The sequence below is a fragment of the Geotrypetes seraphini genome, chromosome 1 (assembly GCF_902459505.1).
Source record: "Geotrypetes seraphini chromosome 1, aGeoSer1.1, whole genome shotgun sequence".
In the NCBI taxonomy this organism is placed as follows: domain Eukaryota; kingdom Metazoa; phylum Chordata; class Amphibia; order Gymnophiona; family Dermophiidae; genus Geotrypetes; species Geotrypetes seraphini.
This window is the reverse complement of record NC_047084.1, coordinates 499,809,013-499,828,638: the sequence shown is the minus strand read 5'-3', so window position 1 is coordinate 499,828,638 and position 19,626 is coordinate 499,809,013. Positions and strand designations below refer to the sequence as shown.

At 43.6% G+C, this 19,626-nt stretch overlaps 1 protein-coding gene across 4 annotated transcripts in view; it reads left to right on the top strand.

Moving 5' to 3' along the window:
* RASEF (RAS and EF-hand domain containing) overlaps positions 1-19,626 on the top strand; it is a 214,242-nt gene that overhangs the window by 174,241 nt on the left and 20,375 nt on the right. For all 4 annotated transcript variants that reach the window (XM_033927395.1, XM_033927414.1, XM_033927404.1 and 1 more), the window contains exon 15: positions 8,687-8,806. In XM_033927395.1, coding sequence (XP_033783286.1) covers positions 8,687-8,806 — 120 coding nt within the window. The remainder of the gene's footprint in view (positions 1-8,686; positions 8,807-19,626) is intronic.

Below are 19,626 nucleotides of genomic sequence, written 5' to 3'. Positions count from 1 at the left end.
AGCGGGAACACTGACTGCACACTCACCTGGAGTACTGCATCCAGCACTGGTCGCCATACATGAAGAAGGACACGGTACTACTCGAAATGGTCCAGAGAAGAGCGACTAAGATGGTTAAGGGGGCTGGAGGAGTTTCCCTACAGCAAAAGATTAGAGAAACTTGGCCTCTTCTCCCTCGAACAGAGGAGATTGAGAAGGAACATGATCGAAACATTCAAGGTACTGAAGGGAATAGACTTAGTAGATAAGGGCAGGTTGTTCACCCTCTCCAAGTTAGGGAGAACGAGAGGGCACCCTCTAAAATTGAAAGAGGATAGATTCCGTACGAACATAAGGAATTTCTTCTTCATCCAGAGAGTGGTAGAAAACTGGAATGCTCTGCCGGAGTCTGTCATAGGGAAAAGCACCCTCCAGGGATTCAAGACAAAGTTAGATAAGTTCCTGCTGAACCAGAACGCAGTTAGGGCTAGTCTCGGTTATGGCGCTGGTCTTTGACCTGAGGGCCACTGCGTGAGCGGACTGCTGAGCACGATGGACCCCGGGTCTGATCCAGCAGCGGCAATTCTTATGTTCTTAAAGGATGCTCAAGATCGCAAGGTGGACCTGGTTTTAAAGAGACAGTTTGAAATGCTAGCTTTGGGAATCGCAGCGGCATCATCAGTTGCAACATGGGCCTGTCACATCAGATTGAAACAGAACCTCTCTGATCCAAAGGATGTCTGCCCCCAGCTGGTGCTGGAAGGGGTAGATTACTTGGAGGACGCCCTATATAACAATATCAGGGTCCTGACTAAGGTGTCGGTGTATGTGGTCTCCGCCCGCAGAAAGCACTGGATGAGGCAATAGGCAGGTGAATCTGCCTCCCAAGCAACTTTAAGCAGACTGCCCTTCAAGGGCCGAATACTTTTCAGTAAAGGCCTAGACAACCTTATGTCCAGCGTGGCAGATCACGGCCCTAAGTCTCTGCCAGAGAGCAGACCTCGCTGCCCCCTGGAGGGAGGAGGTCATTTTTGTTCCTCTCGCCAGTATAACGCAGGTTCCTCCACTCTGAGATCTTTCCAAGGATACAGACAATTTGGCAATTCTAGATACCAGCAACCCAACCTCCCAAAAAGTCTCAATGATGCCAGGTTAGCTTCCCTACCTCTGTACATTGAGGGGAGGCTATTGGCAGTTTGGAGAGAGTTGGAACAGATTTCTTCAGACCGATGGGTATTAGACATCATCCGGGAGAGTCACAAGATTGAGTTTTATCATCCTCCTGCAGATTTGTTTCAAGATTCTCCAGCTGGAAGGTGGGACAAAGAGGCCAATGTTTGAGCAAAAGTTCAGAGCTTCTTGGGTATTCGAGCCATATAACCAGTAACTGAAGAAGAAGCGGGCTCCATATATGTCATTGTGGCCAAGAAAGAGACAGAAGACTGGAGTCCAATTTTGGATCTCAAGGCTGTAAATGCCTCTCTAAGGATCCTGTGTTTCCACATAGAAATGACCTGTTCGGTCATTGCAGCAGTGTCTTGCCTCTCTAGATCTGACAGAGGTGTACTTGCATATTCCCATTTTTCTGGGCACAGAAAATATTTGAGGTTTCATGTACTTCCGGAACATTTCCAGTTTGTAGCTCTCCTGTTTTGGTTGGTAACAGCTCCCTGCACTTTCACCAAGATAATGGTGGTGGTTGCGGCTCATCTCTTAAAAATGGGGGATCTGAGGGCACCCCTGTCTGGACAATTGGCTGATCAGAGCTCTGTCCAAGCCAGAATGTGAACAGGCAGTGCACTACAGTGGTTGGGCAAGATAGTCAACTTTAAGAAGAACCATCTAGAACCAACACAGAGTTTGGAATATCTGGGGATTCACTTCGACACCCCAAAGGGCTGCGTCTTTCTTCCTAGCCTTGCAAACAGAAACTCAGGAAACAAATCGTAGAGCTCTTAGTGATGCCAATTCCTACTGTCTCCAATAAAATGGCTGAAAAGTTTTTTAGACTTGTCTATAGAATTATGCCTTTACCAACATGAAATTAAGACAGTCCAGAATTTCTCACAGCTCCTACTATTATAACAATCATTAATTTAACCAGGAGCCGTCAGAAGCGGCACTCTATTAGGTGACAAGCACAGGTTTATAATAGAGTTTTGGAGCCGCTACGCTTCCTCATAGGTTCCAGTTAGTTTTTCTGTTCAATGTTTTATCCGTTTTTATGAAACATGTTTCATTTATAATAAATATAATTATAAACTTATCTTGTAACTCTGGTAAGGCATGTTGCCAAGAATTAAACCAGCTATTATTCTCTGCTCAAAAGAACACCATCGACGTGCATGTTTCATCTGCGTAAATATCCACAAACTGCTTCAGAGTGTATTAATTTTTTAATCACAAGTTTTACAGGGTAGACCAGCATATTCACCTAAGCGATTTCTCTAATTGGCTGGGCTCGATGGCAGCCTTCCTGGAGGTTGTTCCCTGGGCTAGGGCACATATGCGGCCTCTCCCGATGCTCTTCTATCTCGGTAGTACCCCCAGCATCATTCTCTTCAGATGCAGCTCCCCTGGATAGAGACCGCGAGGAACAGCTTTAAGCTGGTGGCCCAAGGAGACTCCTTGTCGAAGGGAATGCCTCTTTGAATCACATCATGAGTGACTCTTGCAACCAATGCCAGCCTGTTAAGCTGGGAAGCCCACTACATGGATTGCTCAGTTCAGGAGCAATGGACTCACCATTAGAAGGGGTGGTCTATAAGCTGTCTGGAGCTCCGAGCCATTCAGCTAACATTGAAAACTCTGGAAACAGTCCTGGAGAGAAAAGCAGTCAGTGTTTTCTGACAATGTCACAGCAGTAGCATATGTGAATAGACAGGGAAGCACCAGAAGTGCTCCTTTACGTCTGGAGGCTCAGATGCTGTTCTAGTGGGCGGAAACCCATCTACAAGCTCTTTCCACAGCCCACATAGCTGTGTTTAGGCTGATTTTCTCAGCCAGTAGTCTCTAGACCCAGGGGAATGGTCTATCTCCTAAAGGGTGTTCAAATTCATTGTTTATTGTTGGGGTAGACTGGTAATGGATTTAATAACTTCTGCCAAAAACTAAAAAATGTGGTACTTCTTCAGTTGAAGAGAGGAACTGCGAAGTTTAGGGTTGGATGCATTAGTTCAGCCCTGACCCAAAACGAGTCTCCTTTATGTCATCCTGCCATGGTGGGCTGGGTTATCTGCAAGATCATGACTCATCCAGGACTCGTGATTCTGCTTGCCTTGGACTGGCCTCACTGATCGTGGTATGCAGATCTAGTACATCTAAAAGAGGACAGGGGCCGCATGCTTCTGGGGGTTCTCAGTCAGGGACCAGTTCCTATGGAGAATCCAGAGCATTTTGGTTTTACGGCATGGTTCTTGAGCGCATAGCTCTAGTTTGCATGGACTATTCAGATGTAGTTATTGCTATACTACAAGCTAAAAAGCCTTCCACAATGGTGGCGTTTGCCAAGGCTTGGAAGGCTTTTCAACATTGGTGTGAAAGGGATTGGGTAGAATCTCTACAGGCTCCTATTCCAGTTATCCTTGCCTTTCTGCAGGTTGGTCTGGAAATAGGACTTGCAGTGGAATCCCTCATAGTTCAAGTGGCAGGCTTCTCATGCTTCCAGATGCAAGGAGGTAAAGTTTCACCGGCAGCTCATCCAGATGTAACCAGATTCTTAAGAGGTGCGTTCCAGTTGAGGCCTCTGCTATGTAAACCTTTTCCATCCTGGAATCTTAACATCATTCTAAAGGGTCTCACTAAATCTCTCCTGGATCTCACAGTGAAGATGGTTCCTTGTGGCACTAATCTCAGAGAGATGAATATCGGAATTCTAAGCTGTTTCCTGCAGAAAGCCCTTTCTCAGGATCATGGAGGCTGGAATAGTTCCCCGTGCTTTTCCTTCCTTTTCAAGGTTGTATCTGATTTCCATATTAATCAAGAGGTTTGTCTGCCTGCTTTTCAACCCACAGGCTCAGGTAAGCAGGATAGGATTTTACAGAAACTGGATGTATGAAGAGTTTTACTTTTTTTACCTGGAAAAAAACCAATGATTTTTGTCTTTCAGACCTTTTTTTGTGTTAACCAGCCAGTCCAGATGGAGCAGACCAGCATCTGAGGCTTCTATAGCCAGATGGATTTGCTTGGTCATTTTGTCGGCATATATCGCCTGTGGTAAGAAGCCGCTGGTTTCTCTTAAGGTACACACATTTTCATGGGTAGAGTCTCAAGCAGTTCCTCCCACAGAGTTTTGTAGAACAGCTATTTGGTCTACTCTTCATACTTTTATGAGGTTTTACAGAGTGGACATGGCAGCTTGAGAGGACGCTGCCTTTGGGTCCTTGGTCTTACGGGCAGGCTCTTCTTTCCCAACCTAGACAGCCATTGCTTTGGTACGTCACCAACAGAATAAAAGTTTAGGGTCTTACATGGATAATCTTTCTGTTAATCTTCACAGGAATCCATACAGCCCGCACTCAGTATTCCTGATTCACCTGCTTTGTGCCTCAGATATTTCTACAGTCTAGAAATGGAGTTCTCCTGTAAGTCAGATGGCTAAGCATAAAAAAATCCTGTATAAGTAAGTTTCTTGTTGAGCTCCTGGGTCATTTGATGTTTATGTCTGTTGCATAGAGCAGGTTACTATGTTATAAGTGCTTGTTAATAAATGTTCTTCTTTTTTATAAGTTGCAGAACAGAGAATGACATGTGAGAAAATTAATCACCATTCCCATCCCTGCAGATAACTGTGGGAAACCATCTCCATGTCCTCCTTTAAGGAGAGAGAGAAGAATCATAGTATGAATGGGCACAACCACTGACCCTCAAGCCTTGCATTGAAGAATGCTGGTGTAGAAGGACTGAGATAGAGATAGATACTAAAAAATGACACGGGATTGTTTCCCACGGTTATCCGTGGGGATAGGAACAGTGATGAATTTTGTCACCATGTCATTCTCTATTGAGCCCATACCCTTCCTTCTTTATATTCTATTCCAGTGGAGATTGACTGCTTTGGAACAAACTAAGGGGGCACTATACTCCATTGGAAATGAGGGAGTTATGGAAAGCTGTGGGTGACACACTTCTGCAAAGCTGGTTTGCAGCTGGGGATTGATCACCTAACGTATGGATTCCTGTGAAGAATAACAGAAAGTAAATTATCCAGGTAAGAACCAATCAAGATGACTTTTATTCAGTGCAATCATTGTGGTGCCTTCATTGCAAGGCACACCATCTGGAGACTTATCCATCTGGAGATGTAGTCTTGCTCCATCTCTTTTTAGCTTTCTAGTATTAAAGAGGAGTTCTGTAAACTTAAACAGGAATTGGATGCAATAAAAACAGCTTTCATCAGATTCCACAGAATCATATCAATTCACCACCACCACCACCACCTCAAAGAATAAAGCAATCCAGGAATAAATGGATCACAATAGAGTCAGGTTGACTGTGACATGTGATACAGAAACATCCACCCTCACAATTGCACCTACAGAATTATTTTGCTCCATTAGAGCATTGCAGTACTCAAGAAAGAATTGAGATGGAACCAGAACCAGTGAAGGTAACTCTTGAAGAAAAGCATCCCCAAAGGAAAATTAAGAAAAATCAAACCAGAAAAATATTGTAGTTAGGGGATTACATCATCAGAGGCATTAACCTTGGAACACAAGTCAAGGAGCCTAAAATAGTGAAGTGTCTCCCAGGATCATTGGCTACAAGGAGTACCAAGCAAATACTGTCATTAATTAGAGAGGAAACTAAGAATTCCAAAGCTGATGTTATCCAGTTAGGAACAAATGACCTAGCCAGCAATACCCCACTTGCGTAGAAAGCTTTTCGGGAGCTGGGGGAGGGATTAAACCTTTTGTAAAGACTAGCATTCTCAGAAGTACTGCCTACATATGGAAAAGGAGAGGAAAGTGTACTACATACTGAGATCTAGGTGGCTTAGAGCCTGTTATCAAGAAGGCTTTAGGTACATAGAAGGATGGGGAAATACATGGATAAACAAGAGTCTATGTTGTAATGATGGGCCGCATCTTACTATGGCAGGTAAAAGAATCCTTGTTGAGAAATTCAGGCAATATGTTTCTAGGCATTTAAACTAGAAGGTGGAGGTGGCATATGGATGCAGGCCTTTTCTGGTGGCCACCTCCAGCAAAAGACAAGATGTCACAGTAGTAAAGATAGCAATTTACTTCTTAGCAATGCAGTAGGAAGCGAAACTAGGCAAAAAAAACCTCTGCAAAAAATGTTAGTGCCACTGAAAGGTAGCTTGGAAGCAATGACAATAAACGCTCACAGTCTAAGCAAGAAAGTTCATTATCTGCAAGCCCTGATGTTAGAGGCAGACTTAGATGTTGTTGTTATCACAGATACATGGTTCAGTGATTCCCATGGATGGGATGCTAACGTATTGGGCTATAATCTTTTTAGGACGAACAGGGTTGGCTGAGAATGTGGAGGAGTAGCTCTCTATGTGAAGAACAATATCCAAGTGACTGAAATGCAAGGAAAGGAGGAAGCAATATGGATAGCTTTGAAAAGAGAAGATGAAACTTCTATCTACATGTGAGTTGTCTACAGACCTCTGACACAATCTGAACAACTTGATAAAGATCTGATTGCAGATATCCAGAAGTTGAGAAAGAAAGGGGAGGTGATTTCAACCTGCTGGATGTGGACTGGAAAGTTCTATCTGTGGAATCAGAAAGAAGCAGAGAGATCATGGATGCCTTTCAAAATGCTCTCCTGAGGCAAATGGTGACAGAACCCACGAGGGAAGAAGCAATGCTGGATCTAGTGTTCACAAATGGGAAAAGTGTATCTAGCATCCAAGTGGTGCCCACCTGGGCAGTAATGATCATCAAACAGTTTGGTTTAATATAATAGCTAAAGTGGGAGCGGCCACACAAAAAGAGTCCTGGATTTCAAATTTTCAGACTTTAGTAAAATGAGGAAGTACCTGAATAAAGAGCTGATAGGATAGGAGAATATAAGAGAAGTGGGAAACAGTGGTCCAAGCTGAAAGGTAACACATTGAGTTTGCGGGGAGGTAGACTTAGGAGTATTGTTAGGAAATTCTTTTTCACTGAGAGGGTAGTTGATACCTGGAATGCCCTCCCGAGGGAGGTGATAGAAAGGAAAATGGTGACGGAATGAAAAAAAGCATGGGATAAACACAGATCTCTAATTGGAAAATAAATGGTATAAACTAAAGAACTGAGGTCTGGTACTAGTTGGATTTATACTGTCTGTGTCCCGTATATGGCAATTCAGTGTAGGATGGGCTAGGGATGGCATCAGTGGGAACTCTGTTGCTGGGCAGGCTTTATGGTATGTATCTCACAAACAAAGAAATTCTTGTTTAAAAATTTTTTATCTTGAAATGCATCATCTTCTATTGTTAATTTTCTATTTGAATATTTGTGATTGAGTTAGCCGAGGTCGTTAGCTGAGGTCGTCAGCCGTAAGCCCGAGGTTCGTCAGCCGTAAACCCGAGGTTCGTCAGCCGTAAGCCTAAGGTCATAATGCCTTTGTACAGATCCATGGTGAAACCCCCATCTGGAATACTGTGTACAATTCTGGAGGCCGCATTATCAAAAAGATGTGCGGAGAGTTGAGTCGGTTCAGCGAATGGCCACCAGGATGGTCTCAGGTCTCAAGGATCTCCCATATGAGGAACGACTGGGTAAGTTGCTGCTGTACTCACTCGAGGAACGCAGAGAGAGGGGAGACATGATCGAGATGTTCAAATATGTCACAGGCTGTATCGAGGTGGAAGAAGATCTCTTTTTCCTTAAAGGACCCACAGCAACAAGAGGGCATCCGTTGAAAATCAGGGGTGGGAAATTTCATGGCGACACCAGAAAATATTTCTTCACCGAAAGGGTGGTTGATCGCTGGAATAATCTTCCACATCAGGTAATTGAGGCCAGCAGCGTGCCAGATTTTAAGAAAAGATGGGATTGGCATGTGGGATCTCTTCATGGAGGTAGTTAGGGGGTGGGCCATTAGTGTGGGCAGACTAGATGGGCCGTGGCCCTTTTCTGCCGTCATGTTCTATGTTTCTATTGTTATCCACCATGAACTTATAAGGGCTTTGGCGGAATATAAGTCAGAATGTAATGTAGTGGTTGTGTAGGTTAGAGTGAGCTTTGATGGGAACTCTAGTAGTTGGAACCTAAGGACAGTACCAAGTGGACTTTACAGTCTATGGCCCAGAAATATAAAAGAAAAAAGGACAATTTAATCATTAATTTATAAGGTGTGTATCTAATGGGCAGGCTGCATGGACCATTCAGGTCTTTATCTACTGTCATTTACTATGTTACTATAGCTGTGATGTCCTTCTAGACAGGAGATAGAGCTATTATTTACTAACTAATAAGTGTGTGCAAAAGGTTGTGTGATTAAGAACATAAGCATTACCATACTGGGATAGACCAAAGGTCCACCAAGCCCAGTATCCTGGTTTCAACAGTGGCCAACTCAGATCACAAGTACCTGACAAGATCCCAAGGAGAAAATCTGATTTTAAAATAATGCATATCTAATTTTATACTTGAATTATTTTTGTCAAATCTAGTGACATATTCATATTATATTGTATGATGGCACATATTTGAATATTTTACATTTTTATATATTTTCATAATAGGATGCAACACATGAAAATATTCCAGTTATGATGGTGGGAAACAAGGCAGATATTCGCCTGGTGGCTTCAGAGAAAGTGCAAAAATGTGTTCCAGTAAGCTATGGAGAGAAGCTGGCCATGGTAAATTGAGTGGTGGTTCAAAATAAAATATCAAATAATATTGCCACCATTTATAATATTGTTCAAATCAGAATATTCTAGTTTGCTTTGTAAAATGCTTTGCTTGTTTTCAGTGGAGAATGTATTCAACTGTTGATAAAATGAGAAAAAAAATAATAGAAATGCCTAACCCATTAAATCAAGCTATTATTGTGAAGTGGCTGAGGAAAATGCATTGTCTTCACTGCTCAGAGTATGTTATATCTGTGACAAGGTTCTAATATGTCATCCAGGGTCAGGCCTACTTTGATAACCAGACCTTGGGGGTCATTTTAGGACAGTTGTGTGACATTTGCATATACATTCTTATATACTGATTTTACAATGTCACTGTTTACATGAGTGTATGTTGTGGAATGTATAGATTTTAAGGAAGCATGTTCTGGGTATTGTTTGGGCTGACCATATAGATTTTTAAGACAGCTACCTTCTCATTTGGGCCTGGGTTCTCCACTAGTGACTGAGAAGTAGTTATGCACAATTCAGTGGCATTTAACACCAACCTTTAACAAAAGAAAAGTTTCAATGCAAAAGGAGCATGAGTCATGACCAGTGGGTTATTCACCTCTGCCCATGAGTTTTTGCAGAAGGAATCATCTACAGCAGTGGTCTTCATTGCAAGACCCGTGAACCAATGGCAGCCCTCCAAAACCACAGTGGCGGCCCGTGGAGCCTGTGAAGAATATCCAGCACTTGTTTCCAGTACTGCAGTCCTGCACTCTTCAAGCCATGGGCAGTGTGAATGAAGTAAACATGCTGCCTTCGGTAGCACTGGAAGTTCTTCCTCCACTACTGCTTCCTGTCTCCACGGTAGGAAACTGTAACACAGGGAAAGTTTCCAGGGCCACCGAAGGCAGCATATTTACTTCATTTATGCTGCCCGTGGCCCAAAGTGTGTAGGATGCAGTACTGGAAACAAAAAGTGCCAGATCCTCACAGGGTTGGGGGGAATAAGATGCCAGACCTCTGTGGGAAGAAAGATGGGGAGGAAAGGGGAAGGGCAGAGAGAGGGAGGAGATGGTGCATATGGATAGAGAGGAAAGGCAGAGAAAGGGAGGAGATGGTGCATATGGATGGGGAAGAGAGGAAAGGCAGAGAAAGGGAGGAGATGGTGCATGTGGATGGAGAAGAGAGGAAAGGGAGGATATGGTGCATGTGGATGGAGAGGAGGGAAAAACATGGAAATGTAGATAGATTGAGAAGGAAGTAGAAAAATGGAAGAAAGTTGAATGTTAAAAGTTAATGCCAAAGATGGATGTAGCAATATAAAGTTGCAACTGAGCTAAGATGGTAACAAACCTATGGAGAGTGATCAAACTAAAATTTCTAAAAATACTCAAGAGATGTTGAAACTCTATAAGGAAGGCTGGAAAACCTCCCTTGGGTGAAGAGTTCACCTTCCAGTCATTGTTATTTTATAAAAACTTTGATCACTGTCTCCAAAAAGGTTATGCTTAGTACAATTTCTAAGGTTTCAAATAATTTTTCTTGCTAATATACTGCAAAAAAAGTCACTGCATGATGTTATGTATGATGTAAATTTGCACTTAGCTTATCAGCTTGTCAGCAGGATTAAGGGGGTCCCAACGCGGCCCCGTTTCGTTCCCTGCCTCAGGGGACCCGAGTGATTGTATTCAAAACAGGTTCCTGGTTCAGAAAAGCTGGATAGATTTAAACTCGTGACTGGTGCTCGTGACTGATGAATAAGCAGTTCTGATAAAGACAAACAGAATACATCATGTCAGGTGTGAGTAAAACAAAGTAAAACACCCACACGAGAGCTTGCAAAATATATACTATCGCTGACAGCACTCGAGATGGGAAGCACAAAGATTCAAATAAGATTTGAAAGGCTCCGCGGAGCTTACATACCACTGCTGGAGGGTCGATATAATAAATTCTGTAGATTCAAAACTGCCAGACTGGGAACTGATTGCTAGCGTTCTTTTATCCAAAGACGTCAAAAAACGTCATGACGTCAAAAAATATGATGACGTCATGACGTTGAGACTAATAAGATCTTACAAGGAAAAACTGAAGAGGAGGTGAAAGATGTGAACCATATATACAGTTATCCTAAAACTTCTCTTTGTGTAAAATGAAATGATTAAATAATTAAAGAAAATACTTAAAGAAATGCAAGCCACTCGATTTCATTGTTGAGACCATGGGGGTGTAAAGTGTTCAAGATGTAAATCCACTTTTTTTCTTTTTTCCATAAAATTTGAGCTATATCTCCCCCTCTTGTAATCACAACTGTGTCCAGTATGGAAAACTGTAAATCCGACAAATTATGATTTAGATTGATCCAATGGGCCACCAAAGGGGCTTCCTTCACTCTGGATCTAATCCTGCTAATGTGCTCACCTATTCTTACTTTGATGCTCCAGGTAGTGCATCCCACATAGTGGAGATGACAGGGACATTGTATAATGTATACAACCTGCTCTGTGTTGCAGGAGGTAGCTGGACATTGTGATTTAAATTGTGTCTTAAATGTCATTTCTGTTAGACTTACACTATGTGTGCACATCCTACAATGCCCGCACGGGCTATGTTCCCCCACTACCATTGTGTCTGTATAGCTCAAAAATTGAGAATGAACCAAAAACTGTTTGAGATTTCGTTGTTTAGAAAAAGCGAACCTTGGGAGGTCCTGAAACTCTGGGTGATATCTCATGATGTTCCAATGCTGTTTGATAATGCTTTTAATATGAAATGCATGGATGGAGTATGGAAGAACACATATCAGTGAGGGTGAGTCTTCAGAGCGTGAAGAATTCAACAAAAGTTCTCGATTGGCATAAAGTGCCTGTTTGTATGCTTTGTGAATAACAGCAGTTGGATATCCTTTTTCCACAAAACGAGTTTTCAAGTCCATGGCTTGCTGAATATATTCTTGGGAAGAGGCGCAGCGAGGAGAGACGCTGGTGCCAGCTGACTGCCTACAGGATGTGCCTCTCGCCACAAAAGGGACGTCCTGTAGGCAGTTGGCCGTTGCCACTGCTTCACCTTCTCCCCAGCATCTCACAGTACACCTGGAATCACGGGTGGCACAGTTTGTGATATACTGTGCATTTGCATTTCATTCACATGTCTTCATGGAGGAAGCAGCCAGCACCCACTACATCCCTCTAGACTAACGCAGCCTGCACTTAAGCACCTGATAAATCAGGGACAAGATGAGCTCCCAGGGGAATGCACCTGAATCTATCCAAAGTGTTAGTGCAGGTCAGCTAAATAGGTGCCCTGTGAAAGAGTTGCCCAGCCCAACTACAGCCCTCTGAACCATAGGCTGTATCTTCTCCCGGCAGAGCTGTCCCAGAAATCCTGGGAACCTCTGGGGCACCATGAGGCCTCAGACTTCAGATTAACAACCTGAAAACAATTACTCAATTGCAGAGCAGAAGAAAAGACACCTTCTCAATTCACTTACAGAAGGAAAAACTGTTGTAAATATTTTTAATTATTTTACTTTAAATAATTAAATAAATAGAAATACTCATCTTCATCTATGCGGGTGGGGGTTGACATTCCAACATAGATCTATGTTTTGCCCCAAAAGGGCTTTATCAAGGAAATCCCCCTGCAATAGACAGTAGATATATAGACATCAGATTCAATCCTACACTATCAAACATAAATCGTTGAACTATCTAGATAGCTTTCACAGATCATACCTTAAATCAAGTGGCTCATGCTCCCCGCGTTCACAGATTTAACCGGGAAATATGGCCGCAGCGTTCTTACTTTAAATAGCCAAACCCTTTTAGAACGTGATGACATCAGACTTAGCGCTAGACACACCCCCCTCACATACTGAACCGGTCAAAGATATTCCCTTATATTAGCGTCATCCATTCAATTTCAGCATTTAAACCCATAGGTGTAACAGAATTCAGTATAAATATCCATCTTTGTTCCATAAAATTTAATTTCTCTTTAATATTAATATCAATGACGACCATGGGTGCCTGAATGCTGTATGATCCAAAAGTCTAGTGGCATACGGGTGGCACTACTGAGGTCTATAAGTCAAACAAAGCTGTACTTAGTCAATTTGGACTCTATATATGTTCTACTGTGTTATTGCCAAATAGAGTCTAGAGAACACTACTGAGCTAGTTGGTTTCATTATCCCAGGACAAGCAGGCAGCATATTCTCACATGTGGATGATGTCATCCATGGAACCCAGGTACAGACAACTTTAAAAGTGCATTGCCACTTTAAGTTTTTAGAAACTTTGCGACTGCCTGCACTGTGCATGCGTGAATGCATTCCCACCCAAAGTAGGCTCGCGGTACCTCAGTTCTTTGTTTTCCATGGAGCAAAGAAATCTAAATTTTTCTGACTCTGTGATTTGCTGTTTGCTTTTCCGTTCCGTTTTTCTTCTGCTTTTTTAAGCATTCCTTTTTGTTGGTTTTGGTTTTTTTTTCTCATTTTGCCATTGAGTTTAATCTAGCAGAACAGGTTTTCCCCATGTGAAAGCCTGCAACAGGGTATAAGAAGTTCTGCTGGTGTCAAAGACTTATTTCCATCGTGCACCCTCACACCAGGTGCTCTGTTCTTCAAAAGTGCTCTCCTAAAGCCCGTCGAATTCAGCAAGAAAAGCTGTTTGGTTCATCTATGGTCCAACCGTCTTCGGAGATGGTGCCAACAAGACCATCAATGTCTGCATCAACATTGGAGCATCTTCCAGCTTCGGGAAAGTCAGCTACATCTTTCCAGCATGCATCACTGGTCTTGACAGTATTGAGTCTCTCGATGCCATTGATCCATGGATTTGCAGGTTGTCTCTCCATCTAGGTGTGCATCTTCTTCGAGGTCACCCTCACTGAGGCAACCTGCGGCGCCGATAATACCGGCTGATATGTCTACAGTACTGATGCCTGCTGTTCATCACACGTCGCAGGCCTCAACAGCATTAATTCTCTCGATGCAAGCCACAAGACAACGTCACCGATCTGTAGACCTAAACTAAACTAAACTAAACCTTGGATTTATATACCGCACCATCTCCACGAATGCGGAGCTCGGCACGGTTTACAGAAAGAAAGATGAGAGAGGAACTACAGTGGAGAGATTAAAGAGTTAGGTGTAAAGGGGGAAGGTGAGAGGCCTAAGAGGGGGGAAGTGTTACAGTTTTGAGAATAGCCAGGTTTTTAGGTGTTTGCGGAAGAGTTGGAGGGAGCTTGAGGTTCGGAGAGGGGAGGTGAGGTTATTCCAGATCTCAGTGATTCTAAAGGGGAGGGATGACCCAAGTTTGCCTACATGGGAAATACCTTTTATGGAAGGGAAGGATAGTTTAAAAATTTCTCTCCCAAGTCGCCTGCATTGAGGCAGGCTGCGGCACTGTCGATACTGGCTGGGACATCATCGATACTGGTGCAATCCTATATGCCTACGGTGCCAGTGCCTGCTGTTCAACACACATTTCAGGCCTCAGTAGCATCGAGTCTTTGCAAGCCAATGTCCTCGATCTATAGACTTCCATCCCCAGTCGCCCACATCGAGGCAGCCTGCGACACCGTCGGTACTGGCCAGTACATCGTTGGTGGTACAATCCTTTTGAGGGAACCTTGATGAGTTCTTCTTCAGGGAGATTGCCAATGTGCTTAAGTCACACTTCATGCCTCTCCCTCAGTCAACTCTTTCGGTACCGGCTTAAATCAACACCTCTTTCGAGCCTCACGGTACCCCTGTGACTAATCCTTTCGAAGCATCAGGCTTCTACTATGGGATCACCTGCTAGAGCAGTGTTTCTCAACATGTGGTACGCGTACTGCTTCTGCTCTGCATACCACTGCCGGAGATCCCTCTCTGTCTGCCTGCCCCCTGCTGAAGCCATTGCCGGGGATCCCTTCCTGCCTGTCCGCTTGCTGCACCCCTTCCCCCCTAAGCTGACCCTATTACTTCATTGGAGCCGGACTGGCTCCCTCCTCCCCCAGCAGCATTCCGTGTAGGGATACAGACAGCGACTCACACTCTGCATAGCTGTCCCGGAACCTTCTCTCCGACGTCAGAGGGAAGGTTTGTGGGCCAGCCATGTGCAACGTGTAAATTGCTGTATGCACTGTCCCTGCATGGAGTTGCTGCTGGGGGAGGATGGAGTGAGTCCGGCTCCAACAAAGTAACAGGGGATGGAATGAGAGAGAGGGAGACATATTGCCAATAGGGGTGGAGGAGAAAGGAAGAAAAGTTGGACTCATGGAGGGACAGAGAGATATGTTGGTTGGGGAAGGGAATGGGGTCCAGAGGAGAGGAAGTGTACAGGAGGCAGGAATAAATAACTATTGGATGCACAGTCAGAAGGAAATGCAACCAGAGACTCATGAAATCACCAGACAGCAAAGATAGGAAAAATAATTTTATTTTCAATATAGTGATCAAAATGTGTCAGTTTTGAGAATTTATATCTGCTGTCTATATTTTGCTCTATATTTGTCTATTTTTCTATAATCATTCCTGATTACATATTTTAAAGTCATCTGCCTTGACCTCTTTGAAAAAAAGCATGAATATAAATGATGATTAACATTTTCTCTGCATACAGTGTGCTTTGTGCTTTTTTTATTTTGTAGGTACCATTATGTATTTTTTTTATTTTATATTTATCAAATTTTACATTTTATAAATCAAGTATCCACTTGTACAGAAAGTTGAAGAAAAGCAGGAAAATAATACTCATAGGTAAAATACATAATAATCAACTAAATAAAAATAAGTGTTTAGCTTAAATTCAGCTCAAGTCCTCTAAATTAGATCCAAGATGGATGAGGCGGACATATTAACAGATGCTAACAAATATCAATTCAAATATTAGGAAAACAAAGTCCCTTAGCTGAGGAAGGATATCATTTATTCAATTACACCTCGCTTGATTTCCCTTCATCCAGTCGAGTTCCTGCCAGAAAAGCTGTCAACTGGAATGGCTCAAAGAATACATATTTCTTCATATGGTACTGTATTACACATTTGCAAGGGTGTCGTAGGAAAAAAGTCGCTCCAAGAGATATAACACCTGGCTTCATTAAAAGAAATTCTCGCCTTCTTCTCTGGGTTTCCCGTGCCAAATCTGGGAACATTAATATTTTATGACCATTATGTATTAATAAGATTATATTGTGTGTATATGAAAAATGGATGGAAGAAATTGCATTACAATTAGTACTATTATTATAAGGGTGAGGTCTGGGGTGGAGCTTGGGCTGGGGTACTTGGTTGGTATGTGTTAGGCTTAGGGGTTACTTGGCTTGAAGAAGATGAGAAACACTGTACTAGAGGACATCGTATTACCTCTCCACATCGAGTTCATACTTCAAAAAAATTATCTTCTTCAGGAAGGCGCTCTGGGCTTCAGCATCGGAGTTCTTCATCACAACTATCTCCTCATCTGAAATGACAAACTGCTTCCCCTCCATACTCTTCACATTCACTGGATCGGTACCGGAAGCATCACAGGTTTTCTCATAGACATTCTTTTCCAGAAATGCTGTATGAATCAAGATCTGATGCAGGCTGCAGTGTCTCTTTATTCCAGGACAAGCAGGCAGCATATTCTCACTAATGGGTGACGTCACCGACGGAGCCCCGGTACGGACACTTGAAAAGTGAATCGCAACTTTAAACTTAGAAAGTTTGCGATTAGCCCACATCGCGCATGCGCGAGTGCCTTCCCACCCAACGTAGGCACGCAGTCCCTCAGTGATCTAGTTTCCACGGAGCTAGAAAGACGCGTATTTCAACACTGTTAAATTTTTTCTCTCACTTGCCTTCCCACTCTCGCGGATTATGACTTTTTTGTCACAGTTCTTTCGTTTTTTTGTTTTCTGTTCTGAGTTAAGTTTAAAAAAAAATAAATATTTTTTTCTTTTTACTTTGCCGTCGCGGACTTTGGCCCAGCGGGGCCTTATGGACTCTTTTTGCCATAAAGTTCGATTTGTCAATGGCTGTCTTCCCATCCATGTCCCAAGCGCCAACGGGTTTTAAGAAGTGTGGTCGCTGTGCTGGGGCCATTTCTGTTACCGACCCTCACTGCTGGTGCTTGCAGTGTCTGGGACCCGAGCACCGTGCCGACTCCTGCTCCTGCTGCTCATCCCTTCAGAAGCGCAATTTCAAAAATCAGTTGCTTTAGCAAAAACAACTGTTCATTGCTGCAATGGACATGAAGCCCAGTTCATCTCCGACACCGAAAGGGTGGTTGATCGCTGGAATAATCTTCCACAACAGGTAATTCCACAACAGGTAATTGAGGCAAGCAGCGTGCCAGATTTTAAGAAAAGATGGGATTGGCTTGTGGGATCTCTTCATGGAGGTAGTTAGGGGGTGGGCCATTAGTGTGGGCAGACTAGATGGGCCGTGGCCCTTTTCTGCCGTCATGTTCTATGTTTCTACCGCTTCCGGGACGGAGGTCGAAGCTGCAGTGAATCAAGTCCTGCCTACCTCACGTAAGTCCCGTACACGCACGGCTCTGATATCGGTGAGTGCCTCCTCTTCAGCCTCATCATCCCCGGACCATGTTGACCAGCCATCTATACCAGCCAAAAAGAAGCAAATGGTACTGGCACTTTCCCTTAAGCAGAAAATTGACAATCTGCTTTGGGAGGAGTTAGGAGAGCATTTTACCCTCTTGGCGCTGGCTCACTTTTTAGCAAGCATGGCACCAACCCTCCAGGAGCTGGTCCGGTCTGAGTTGCTCATGGCACCAACCACTCCTCTTAATGCTACTCCACCGGTACAGACATCCACTACATGGGACTCGAGCATTCCACTTTGGCACTGATCCTCTTCGGCCACATCTCGAGAGGCTACTCTGGCACGGTCAGGCAAAGTCTCCAGTAAATCTAAACATTTGGAGACCTCGACACCGAGCCGTCGATACCGATCCCATCATTTCAGAGATTCAGATTTATTGGGAGTCTGAAATGCCATCTTCTACCGATTTGGTCTCTTCTGCTTCTGGGTCACCTAGACATTCACCTACCAGAGCTTCTTCTCCTTCAGAGAAACTTTCTTTTTCTAGATTTTTGTGACAGATGGCACATGATCTGGATGTTTCATTGGAGGCTGATTCCAAATACAGCAAACAGTACTTGGACACACTTGATTATGATCTCCCTCCTAAGGAACTGTTAAAGTTTCCATTCCATGCCATTCTGAAGGAAACTTTCTATAAAAACCTGGAAACTCCTCTCTTTGTGCCAGTGGCTCCTAAACATTTGGAGTCTCTGTATAAGGTAGTACCCTTACCCAACTTTGATAAGCCTCAATTGCCCCATGAGTCTCTCGTGATTGAATCCACTTTGAATAAATCCTCTGGGGTAAGTGTGTATGCATCCATTCCTCCTGGTAGAGAGGATAGGACAATGGACAAATTTGGTAGACGTCTGTACCAAGGCTCAATGTTGGCAAACAGAGCATCCAATTATACTCGTTTCTTTTCCTGTTTCATGAAATATCTTCTAAAACAAATTTCATCGCTTCAGCAATATCTGCCTTCACGTAAAGGAAAAAAATTTCAGTCTCTGGTCTATCTCTCTGCAACTTCGAAAGTACATGGTGAGATCTGTTTATGATACTTTCGAACTCTCATCTCGAGCAGCAGCTATGTCGGTGGTGATGAGATGTCTGGCCTGGTTACGTGTTTCAGACCTTGACGTTAACCACCAAGACTGTCTACCTAATGCTCCATGCCTTGGTGATGAGCTCTTTGGAGCCTCCACTGACACTGTCACCCAAAAGCTGTCCGCTCATGAGACCAAATGAGATGTGTCAGTTAAGCCCAAAAAGAAGCCTCCACCTGCTCGACCTTTTAAGCCTGCTTCCTCTTACCAATTCAGATATATTGCCAAGCTTACATCTCAGGCACCTATCCAGCCTCGTAGACGACACCAGCCATGTCAACAACCTAAACAATCGGCTGCTCTTCAGAAACCTGCACAGCCTTTTTGATGTGCTCCTTCAGAGCATAGCCAGCATTCCTTTGCTACTTTCTCTGCCTCAACTCATAGGAGGACGTCTTCAGATCTACATCAATCACTGGGAGCTCATTACATCAGATCTTTGGGTTCTCAGCATCATTCGTCAAGGGTATATCCTTCATTTTCACACCCTTCCTCCGGACCATCCTCCAAATAGTCTGCTTTAAATCTGACGCAGTTCTCTCTACTTCTCCTGGAGGTTCAAGCTCTCCTTCTCAATGCCATCGAGGAAGTTCCTCCCTCTCAACACGACCAAGGCTTTCACTCCCGCTATTTCATGGCCCCCAAAAAGACAGGAGGTCTGCGACCTATCCTGGATTTCCGAGCTCTCAACAAATATCTTGTCAAACAGAAGTTTTGAATGCTATCACCATCCTTTATCCCCTATTGACTCAGAATGAATGGCTATGCTCTCCAGACCTCAAGGAAGCCTACACACATATACCAATTCATCCAGCTTCCAAGAAACATCTTCTCTATCAAATCAATCGTCATCACTACCAGTACAAAGTTATTCCGTTCGGCCTGGCATCTTCTCCCAGAGTCTTCACAAAGTGCTTTATTATACTGGCAGCATCTCTCCGATCCCAGGGTCTTCATGTGTTTCCTTATCTGGACAACTGGTTGATCAAGACTTTATTGTCTCAGGAGGTGACCCTGGCGACGACTCTCACCATTTCTTTCCTTCAAACCTTTGGCTTCGAAATCAATTTCCCAAAGTCCAACCTCCAACCAACTCAACGTCTTCAGTTCATCAGGGCTTTTCTGGGTACTACTCTCATGAGGGCATTTCTTCCTCC